An 11,595-nucleotide genomic window follows, 5' to 3' on the forward strand; every position below is an offset into this window, starting at 1 on the left:
CCGAGCATCTGGCTGAAGAGCAGCTGCTCCAGGTCGCCCAGCACGGTGAAGCACGGAGGAGAAGAAAGAATGAAAGAAGGAGGAACGGCCCTCCTTTCTCTCTCTCTCTCTTCCAGCGCCACGGAACAGAAGGGGACTAGGCGCGCACACACACGCCCAGCTTCTGAAGCACGGAGGAGAAGAAAGAATGAAAGAAGGAGGAACGGCCCTCCTTTCTCTCTCTCTTCCAACGGGAAAACGCCTTCGCTATGGGGAGAGGAGGGAGGAGGGAGGAGGTTGGCTTGCTTATTCAACCCTTCCCGGCTAGCCATCCAGCCCTTCCCAGGAGAAGGCGAGGAGTTTTGGGCGAGCGACCTTTTGCTAGAAAGCGGCAGCTGCTGCCCCAACACCACCAGTTGGGGCGGAGCCGGGTGAGCTGCAGTAACTCCCGCCAGGCTATGCATTGGCGGGAAGCCCTGGCGGTGCAGTCCTTCTCGGCTGAGGGAGGAGGTTTTCCCCCTCTTCTCTCTCCCGTTGCGCCTGAACATCTGCCTAGCAACAATGACGACGGGAGAACCTTTTTCTACTGGTTGAGCTCGCCGCTTGCTCTGAGTTGCTGCATTGTTTGTTCACCGGGCGTCTCAATTTACCAAGCGGGGCGAGTTTGAGGGTCGCTGGCGGGATGGCGCTGCGCTCTGCGCCGCGAGAGCCACCCAAAGGCCAGAAGAAAGGTCATTCCATCGAGTAATGGAGCCGGGCTCCTTCCTCTCCCGGAAGGAGCCTTCGCCCATTACTCCGATGGAATGACCTTTCTTCTGGCCTTTGGGTGGCTCCGCGCGCGAGCGCAGCGCCATCCCGCCTCACTACCTCAAACCTCCGCTTCTGGTAAATTGAGACGCCCGGTGAACAAACAATGCAGCAACTCAGAGCAGCCGCGGCTCCAAGCTCAACCAGTAGAAAAAGGTTCTCGGCGTCATTGTTGCTAGGCAGATGTTCAGGCGCAACGGGAGAGAGAAGAGGGGGGCCCTCCCTCAGCCGAGAAGGCTGGCGGCCCCTGCCCAGCCCTCTCACTGCACCACCAGGGCTTCCCGCCACCGCCACAGAGCGAGCCCGACCTCCTGCCCGAATCGCGCCGCGCGAGTGCTGATGGGGAGCTGCTGAGTCCGCCTGAGCTTGGCGGCTGCTAGAGCGCGAGCCCCGGGAGGCTGAGGAAGGAGCGCGCGGCGGGGTTGCAGCCCAGCCGGGCTCGCACAGCATGGGTAAGGCGGGAGAGGAAGGAGCCTTCGCCCATTACTCCGATGGAATGACCTTTCTTCTGGCCTTTGGGTGGCTCTCGCGGCGAGCTCGCGGTCGGGAAACCTCCTCCTCAGCCGAGAAGGCTGGCGGCCCCTGCCCAGCCCTCTCACTGCACCACCAGGGCTTCCCGCGCCAATGCACAGTCCGCCAAGTTTGCGCCGTCCGCCCACCAGACACGGGAATGGGGCCGCCTGGGGCGACAAATCCCGCGAGACCTCGGCGGGCCCGCCTCCCGTCCCTCCCATGGAGTCCGCTCGTACCCCCTCCTGTGCGGGGTTCCCGAAGACGTAGACTCGAGTATAAGCCGAGGGGACGTTTTTCAGCACAAAAAACGTGCTGAAAAACTCGGCTTATACTCGAGTATATACGGTATTTCATATTTGAATTATCAGCCAAATTGAATAAGTTTTTATAATTCTGATTTTATTTTATTGTATTTATGATTGTTATTTTTATCTGGCTGTAAACTGCCCTGAGTCCTTCGGGAGAAGGGCGGTATAGAAATTAAATTAAATTATTATTATTATTATTATTATTATTATTATTATTATTATTATTATTATTATTATTATTATTATTATTATTATTATTACTACTACTTCTTCAAGGTTTTCTCAGAACATATTTTTGGAGAGAAAAAAATCTGTTTCAAAAAATGCTGCTGCTTAAAGAAGGGAGGGCAGAAAAGCTTATCAATTCTCCCATTGAATACCAAATGAGACATGAACGAGACCCACTTCATAAATGATCTGATTTGGAATGAAAAGATGATATATGTGACAGACACATGGTTGGGTCCTACCTGGTTTCTGTGATCTGAAGTAGAGCTATGAAGTGGGACTCTGAGAGGAAAGAGGTCCCATCATTGTAAAGGATTCCCATTCCATTCTCATGACAAAGCCTAAAATGATATGACTAAGGGTTCTTAGTGTGCGTATCTAGAGCAGAGTGAGAAAATTAAGACAGGAATCCTGATGGTACACTAAATACCCTGCTGCTCAGGAACTTTCCTAATTGAACTAATAGTAGAGTAGAGTAGAGTAGAGTAGAGTAGAGTAGAGTAGAATAGAATAGAATAGAATAGAATAGAATAGAATAGAATAGAATAGAATAGAATAGAATAGAATAGAATAGAATAGAATTTATTGGCCAAGTGTGATTGGACACACAAGGAATTTGTCTTGGTGCATATGCTCTCAGTGTACATAAAAGAAAAGTTACCTCCATCAAGGTACAACATTTATAACACAAATGATGGTCATAGGGTACAATTTAACACTTAATGATACAACACTTAATGATAATCACAGGGCACAAATAAGCAATCAGGGACAATCAATATCACAATAAATCACAAGGATTACCAGCAACAAAGTTATAGTCATACAGTCATAAGTAGAAGGAGATGATGATGGAAACGATGAGAAGATTAATAGTAGTGCAGATTTAGTAAATAGTTTGACAGTGTTGAGGGAATTATTTGTTTAGCAGAGTGATGGCATTCGGGAAGAAACTATTCTTGTGTGTAGTTGTTCTGGTGTGCAGTGCTCTATAGCGTCGTTTTGAGGGTAGGAGTTGAAACAGTTTATGTCCAGGATGTGAGGGATCTGTAACTAGTCTTAGAGATGGTGTTGAGTCTTATCTTAGTGCTTGATATTTTCAAGCTTTAATTCATGGTCATTGTGACTTTCTTTAGCCTATTTCAGTTAGTATCTACCTCCACTTCTCGATCAGGGAACACTTTGGACTATATCTTCTGCACTGAGGAAAGTATTCCATGAGTGGAAGAACCTGTAGTTACTCCCTTGTCATGAAACCTTTTATCATGGATGGATCAGTTAATAAAGGCCCATCAGTTATGGCTTTGGGATCCTGTGACTTCCAGAATTTGCTTGTTATTCTATATTTCAGTTGAGGCCTTTGGTATGGCGGAATGGAAAAACTAACTAAAGCTATTGATTAATTGATTCCTAAACATTTTTGACTCTTCATCAAAACAGCTGATCTCCTTGGTTTAGTGAAAAATTTGAGTGATGAAGCAGTCATATTGATGGCTAGACTGTCAGTGGCAGAAATCTAAAAGCTAATGTGACCATATCATGTTTTAGAAGGCCTATACCAGGGAGAAAAGCTTTTCCTTTGCTACCACTGAATTGTGGAAAATCACCCAAGGAAGCTCTTTTGGTAGTATGGATGCTATATAACTCTAGAAAGTTCTGGGAAGGTCTGTTAGTCTGTGAGGGCAAACCGTGAAAACCTTGTGTTTTTGTTTTTGTTTTCTTTGAGAAAGTTATTCAGATCTGCCAGCAGTTTGGCAATATGAGTAATGGAGGCACGAGGTCAGGAATGTCTCTGGGTGTATTAGCGTGATTGTGAACAGCCCCTATTTTTATCAGTGATGGATTTACCAACTACATTTCTGGCCCAGCCAGTATTACCATCAGTGACCTCTTTCCTGATAAGTTACTATAATATACTGTAAATGGGGATGTCCCCAAAGCAACCTCAAGAAATGCAGGAGGTTTAGAATGGGGCAGCTAAGTCCTGGTCAGATATTATATAAAAAGTTATGCTTTTTTAAGATGTCTTCCTTATTGGTCTATTTTATTTATTAATACATTATTGTTGTAAATTTATTGCTATGTTACATGATCACATTGTACCAAAATACAAATAAATACATTAAGTAAAATGAATAATCCCTTCCCCCCATTATTCTCTTCAAACTTTCAGATCTCTCTCTGTTCCTTATGCCTACCAATGTTGTCCTTTCTGGGGTTGTGACTCTTATTTGAATTCTAATCCTGAAGATCCCAGCCTCCAAAATCAGAGTCGAGAAATCATAAATGATCAAGGTGAGTGCTCTGATACAATCATAATATATGCAGGTTATTTAAGATTTAAAAGGACCTTTTAATCCAATGTTAATAGTGTATGTGCTAATGTATTCAGATGTTAACTGTGTTTATACTTTGAACACACTATCCTATTTTAATCTATTTAAACAGTCATGCAGAATATTTTGTTTCTACAGTATATCATTTCATGATTGAGATCAGCTGTGGCTGTGTAATCCATATGTTTGCTTGCCATGATTTGAGTATAGTCGTGTATAATATTTCTGGTCAAGAAATTCCAAAGCAATGGCATATTAGGGCCTGGTCCAAATCATTTTTATTACATGGAATTATATCTTTGAAGAAGGGTAACTGCGTAACAATATGGTTCTGCTTGAATATATTTCCGTGTAAAAATGCTATTTCCCTGAAAAGCTGCCCTATCTAAAAGAATTTCTAAAACTATCTTTGTTGGATTGTTTATTGCCTAGTGTTTATTCATTTGGAACTTTAAAAATGTGGTGTGGGTCTCCACAAAATATTTGTCATGAAGGCATACCATTTGCAAAATGGTAAAAAGTTATCTATAATAATTCAAAAACATTTTCTCTTTATTTTCCTCAAAGTATAAACATAGTTCACCTCTGAATTCACAGAAATGGTACCTTTTCTGATTAAATGTGGTTGGATTTATAGGAACATCCATAAAGGTCTTTGTCTCATAAGAGTAAGATATGGGATTTTTATCTATTTGCTCTAGAGGCATGAATATATATTTTAATTTGATAATGGTTTATGAATAATCCATTGCAAATTCAAGAGTTGTATTACAAAATATTTTTGTCAAATCCAGTGAAAGCAACACGTATGTGTGCACCTTTTCTCTTTGTGTTCATGAATTTTGAGAAATATCAGATGGTACTGCATGATTTCCATAAAGATGCACTGTAGATAGTGACTGGAAAAAAATGAGATTGTACAGCAGTGAGAATTTTCCACCCTCTATGTCATAAAATTGTATTAAATTTTATTTAATACAATTTTGTGATTGTATTAATTGTGATTTTGTATTAAAAATCACAATTAAAAGGAAAAGAGTGCATAGCTATTGGAGCTCTAAATACAATTCACAATTTTCAAAATGAAAATAAAAACACAGAAAAATGATTTATAGAGACAAAAATTTCAGTATTTTAAGATATAGGGAGAAAGAGCAGATTTGGGTTAAGCAATATTCCAGAAAACATGGATAATAAATAATACTGAATCACAGAGAAACTACTTCATATCTGTGCTTAGCTACTGACTTCATGAATTGGGATAGAAAACAAAGACTTCCCATTTTTCTATCCCAATCATGGCTAGAGGCTTTTATCATAAATTGAGACATTCTGTCCTTGGAATTTGGGATATAATTACTACTGGTCTGTTGTGTTGTGATTTACTGTCTCCTAGCTTTTCCCAACCTGGCTTCCTCCAAACATGTATGGCAGGAACCTATGATTTCAAACAGAGCAGGGGCCATAGGTTGTAGCACGCATCATATTAATTTTTTTGTATACTTGTATAATCTAAGGGATTCAAACACATTCTTGTAAATAAATAATATGATGGAGCCTGATATTACATTTTACTGGATGTTACCTTCTCATTTAATAATTTTTTACCTTTTTACAAATTTTTAATAAAAGTCTTGATGGGGGTTTATGGCAATGCCCCTGAGGAATCCATTGCTTACCCCTGTTTTAAGTAATTCTAATTTAATGTAAAAGAATCTGTTTGGTATAGTGGTCAAAGCACAGGTCTAGAAGCTAGGACACCATGCATTCTAATCCTGCCTTGGGCACAAAGCCAGTTGGATGACCTTGGGGCCAGTCCCCCTCTCTTTCAATCCTAGTAAAAAAGCAATAGCAATTAACTTCCAAAAATCTTGCCCAGAAAACTGCAGAGATTGTCCAGGCAGTCACTCAGAGCCAAGATTGACTTAAAGGGGGGGGGGGAGTTAGCTTCTTGAGTTGTATTTTTTAAAAATAAAATATATGAAGCAGAATTTAATATTTCTATAAATCTGATTTTTGGTCCTTTTAATCTAGGTGCACCAGATGTAGATGACTTAAGCAGCGCTGAAGTGAAAGAATCAGGTCAAACAGTAATCCACTGTACTCCCACCACAGGTACATGTACTGTGTCCGCTTCCCTTTCTAATTCAGATAAATTTATCTCACATTATAGATTTACTTTATTCATTTATATAATTAATTGTGTGATAAAGGTTACAGGTATTTTTCTTGGCTGTCCGCCTTTTGTCAGATAACATTTTGCCTGCTCTTCAACGTAATAAAGGATGTGCAATAGAGGAGGCATCTACAGTAGGGCTGTCAAACTCCTGGCCTGTGGGCCGGATGTGTCAGGCACTGGCCATACCCACGCCCGGTTTAGCAAAGGGGGAAAAAGTCCCAATACATGTGACACTGCTGTGACTACATGAGTTTGACACCCCTGATCTACAGCATACAGCATCTGTTTAAACATTCTCTCAGAGACCTTTTACTTCTTAAAGCAATCTGTTCCACTGCCTGACACTGTTAATAACTAATGTTTTTGCAAAGTCTGCTTCCTTTCCAGTTTGCATCTGAGGCTACTTCTCATGCCTTCTGCATGACATCATGAGATGTTTGCAGATAGTGCTTTGTGACTAGTTTTAATTTTCTCTTTTGCAACCTAAGCTTATTCAATGTATTCAATTAATCTGATAGAATTTAATTTTCCAACTCTGATTAATTAATGACCTTATTAAAATATAGCACATAGACATGATGGCCTTAATGCTCAAGGATATAATAGGATAGAGTAATTATGTCTACTGATGCAGACACTGCAAGTTTATACAGTATAAAATTGATTTTGTAAGTAGCTGCATCACATGCAGCTTTTGATAAGCTAAAATAATGGGGTCCTTTTTACATCTTTGAACTATATCTCTTCTTCTATATATATTGCTTAGATTCCTATATATGCAAAGCCTTATAGGTTTTATATATTTGTTGTTTTGTTTTCTTGTTTGTGTTTTTATCTATTAGCTGTCCAGAGTTGCTATAGCAAGTTGGATAGCCAAATAATTCTAAATAAAGCAGATGCAAAATAGATTTTGCATAGAAGTATGAATAAGTGAAGTATCGTCCCACTTTCTTCCCAGTTTTGCTAAGTGGAAGAGCAGAGCTAAAAAGTTATGAACAGTTGGCAAGCAGCTTGTTTTCTAATTCCCCCCACCCCCCCCAAAAAAACGTATTCTCTTCCTTTTCCTTTTCTCAAAATACCAACTGCATCATTACTTCTGTTTTACACATATTCATTTATGAATTTATAAATTGCTTCAGTCAAGGCTTCTGTAAAAAGGGCACAAAAACAACAGTTTCAACCAATGCAGTCATATTGCACAATATCAGAAATACTGAGTATAACTGATAAATATATATATACCAGTAGCAGTAGCTCTGCAACATGAATTTCCCGAAATTCTTCAGTATGCCAAGGAGCTTCCTGGCATCTGCGGGCCTAGAGATACTTGGGAGATGTCCTGTCTAGCGTTCTTCTTATTTATATCTTCAACTAGGTCAACAAAGGATTCAACTGCCCTCTAGATCATTGGGAAATTCCCCAAGTGCCATCTGGAAATTGCATCCAATCAAACACCTATTTGTATATAAGTGCAAGTCAGTTGATTAAGTGAAGCTTAATTGAATTTTGATTTATTTCACATAGATTATGAAAGTGCTTCTCAAGTATGTCTTCATTTGATTGTTATTATTTCAAAAATATTTTCTTACCCAATTGCTCCACATACCTATCTTTTCCATTAATCTAACCTTGAATATAAATGTTCTTATGTTGTTTTCAGAAAAAAATAGTCTGTTATATAATATGCTGCAACTAGCAACCTTTTTCTCTTAGCACATTTTTTTCCCCCTACTGTTTTAGGTGCTTTCAAGCCATGCGAATATCTACTGGGAAGCTGGATGATTCGTCTTACAGTCTGGTTTATTTTTTTGGTGGCCTTACTCTTCAATATACTTGTCATCTTAAGTATATTTGTTTCTTCTACTTCACTTCCTTCGATCAAATTGTTCATTGGCTTGATCTCTATCTCTAATTTATTGATGGGGATCTACACCGGTATATTAACTTTCCTGGATGCAGTTTCCTGGGGACGGTTTGCTGAATTTGGTATTTGGTGGGAGACTGGCAATGGGTGTAAAGTGGCTCAATTTCTGGCAATATTCTCTTCGGAAGGGGCAATTTTTTTCCTTTTGTTGGCTACTATTGAACGGAGCTTGTCTGCCAAGGAAATCATTAAAAAGGGTAAAAACAGCCATCAAAAACAATTTCGAATTGCAGCCGTGTTTGCACTTTTGTTCACATTGATAGCAGCATGCTTTCCAGTCTTCCATAAAGGAGAATATTCTGGGTCACCCCTTTGCTTACCCTTTCCAACTGGAGAATCCCCTTCTTTGGGCTTCACGGTTACCCTCGTGCTCCTTAACTCATTAGCCTTTTTGCTAATGGCTGTTATTTATACAAAACTTTACTGCAAGCTAGAAAAGGAAGATCTCTCCAAGAACAATCAAGCTAGCATGATTAAACATGTTGCTTGGCTCATCTTCACCAACTGCATCTTTTTTTGCCCTGTTGCATTTTTCTCTTTTGCTCCACTCATCACTGCTATTGCCATCAGCCCTGAAATTATGAAGTCTGTCACTCTGATATTTTTCCCACTGCCCGCTTGTTTGAACCCAGTTTTATATGTGTTCTTCAACCCCAAATTCAAGGAAGATTGGAAGTTACTGAGATGGCACATCACCAAGAGGAATGGGACTGGAACAGTTGCAGTCAATACACAAACTGGCTGTAGGACTCAGGATTTCTACTACGACTGCAGCATGTATACCCATCTGCAGGGTAGCTTAACCATGTGCGAATGTTGTGAGTCACTTCTTATATCCAAGCCTGCACCATGTAAACATTTAGTAAAATCTCACAGTTGTCCTGCTCTGACTGTAGTGCCTTGTCAAAGGCCTGACGGCTGTTGGTCAGATTGTGGTACACAGTCTGCCCATTCGGATTACGCTGACGAAGAGGACTCATTTGTATCGGATAGTTCAGATCAGGTGCAGGCTTGTGGACGTGCTTGCTTTTATCAGAGCAGAGGCTTTCCGTTAGTTCGTTATGCCTACAACACCCCGAGGATTAAAGACTGAAAGGCTTTACTGCAAGCAGTCGATATGCTAAAAAGGAGGAAGCATGATGCTTCATATAGACCATGCCTGTTTCATTCTTTCATCTGAAAGCACTTTTATTAATCATTGTATGATATTAATTATAAATAAGGGATTGTATGCCTGAGTATTGTGAGCTATACATTTTAAATAAGAGCTGTCGCTCCTTCTGTAAATAATTAGAACACCAAAATTTGTAATCCATTTTTAAAAACTTTTTTTCCCCAAGCAACTATATATTCGAAGCTTATTTCCATGTTACACAATTTTAATTTCATTTTTTTTGTTGTGATATTGATCCTGATAACTTTTATAAATAAGCACAAAAAAGCAGAATATTATAGATTTTTTTGGGGGGGGGAGAGCTGGTGGGGGCGGTTGCTAACTTTTGTATAGCATTTTTGACTGAATCTCAGGACAATTTACTGCAGGGCCAAAAGATGGGAATATTTTTCCCATATGCAACTGTGAGATAAATACAGGCAAAAAACATTTTTTCTTAGGTCAAATTATGGATTAATTTGTCTATAATTAAAACTATTTATTTCAGCCAAATACCTATCACCCCTATAATATATTCTGAGTAGTTTGGCATAGTAATTTTTATTTTGAGAGTACTGCTTGAAAACAATTTGAAACTGATCTTTTGCATACTTAAATGGACATCAAACTCAGGTTTGCTGCACTAATATTTAACCTCTGATGAAAATATATACTATTAGAACATTCCTACAGTCTTGAGATTCACTTTGGAGTTCTGCCATAATAGTTGTTTCTTGTCTCTAAAATGGGGATGTTCTTATTACATACATTGGAAAATGGGCTGCAGACATATTGTGGGTATTCTAATTGCTGTGTAAGCAATTTTCACAAAGGCAACAGAATACTCCATCATTCTATAATCTTAAATGTGCATGTTGGGTTATATGTTATTTTGACAGCAAAAAAAATTAACTCTACTTTGTGTAGATGAAAATCATTTTAAAGTATCATTTTCAGTGAAGCTACAGCACATACTACAATCTTCCCCAACTGGTGCTCTCCAGATGCAGATTAGTTAATAGGTGATCCTATATATCTGGAAGGTACACAGCAAAATCTGAGGTAGAATATATTAACAGAATAGGTTTTATAGGAGTAAAAGCCGTGGTGGCACAGTGGTTAGAATGCAGTATTGCAGGCTATTTCTGCTGACTGCTGGCTGCCTGCAATTTGCAGTTCGAATCTCACCGGGCTCAAAGTTGACACAGCCTTCCATTCTTCTGAGATGAATAAAATGAGGACCCAGAATGTTGGGGGCAATATGCTGACTCTGTAAAACCGCTTGGAGAGGGCTGTGAAGTGGTATATAAGTCTAAGTGCTATTGCTAAAACGGCTGAGACAGAACAACATAAAGTACCTATACTTGGGATCTTTTATTTCATTGTTATGTTACAGTAATGTGAAACCAGGCTGGCTTTCCTTAAAAGGGCAAGCAAGGAGATACACATATCATTGCATTTTAGAATTAACCTTTTTCTTTAGTTATCAATGCATATAAGCTACATCTTTTCGAACAACATGTTAAATGAGAGCAATTCTACTGCCAAACCAGAAATTCTGGCACATATTTTTATTAAATAACATTAGAATTGCAGTTAGGAAAGTTAAACTGTACATAGTGTGCATAAAAAGAATTTTTCTTGGTTTGTAAATTATTTGATAGAACACTTGATGGGAAATGTGGCTTCAGTACCTTTTGTTAATTAAAGCTACCTCCTGAAATATAGAAGCTGCCAGTAGCAGAATGTTTAAATTGTGGTTTATATTTTTTTCCATTGTAGATAAACTTCAGTTGTATATTGTTACTGTAATAAAAGCCAGAAGCTTTGTGTACCAAAATTACTTAACTTGTACAAAATATGAGCTATTATCATTCTTGTATACTATAATTTTGTAAGCCTAAATTGTTCTTATTACATACATTGGAAAATGGGCTGCAGACATATTGTGGGTATTCTAATGGCTGTTTAAGCAATTTTCACAAAGGCAACAGAATACTCCATCATTCTATAATCTTAAATGTGCATGTTGGGTTATATGTTATTTTGACAGCAAAAAAAATTAACTCTACTTTGTGTAGATGAAAATCATTTTAAAGTATCATTTTCAGTGAAGCTACAGCACATACTACAATCTTCCCCAACTGGTGCTCTCCAGATGCAGATTA

At 39.1% G+C, this 11,595-nt stretch overlaps 1 protein-coding gene across 2 annotated transcripts in view; it reads left to right on the plus strand.

The window, feature by feature from the left end:
- LGR4 (leucine rich repeat containing G protein-coupled receptor 4) overlaps nucleotides 1-11,335 on the plus strand; it is an 81,355-nt gene extending 70,020 nt beyond the window's left edge. For both annotated transcript variants that reach the window (XM_058161074.1, XM_058161083.1), the window contains 3 exons: nucleotides 4,009-4,130; nucleotides 6,206-6,286; nucleotides 8,091-11,335. In XM_058161074.1, coding sequence (XP_058017057.1) covers nucleotides 4,009-4,130; nucleotides 6,206-6,286; nucleotides 8,091-9,367 — 1,480 coding nt within the window. In that variant the 3' untranslated portion in view covers nucleotides 9,368-11,335. The remainder of the gene's footprint in view (nucleotides 1-4,008; nucleotides 4,131-6,205; nucleotides 6,287-8,090) is intronic.
- Nucleotides 11,336-11,595: the final 260 nt, after the last annotated feature.

Source organism: Ahaetulla prasina, chromosome 1 (genome assembly GCF_028640845.1).
Source record: "Ahaetulla prasina isolate Xishuangbanna chromosome 1, ASM2864084v1, whole genome shotgun sequence".
Lineage (NCBI taxonomy): Eukaryota > Metazoa > Chordata > Lepidosauria > Squamata > Colubridae > Ahaetulla > Ahaetulla prasina.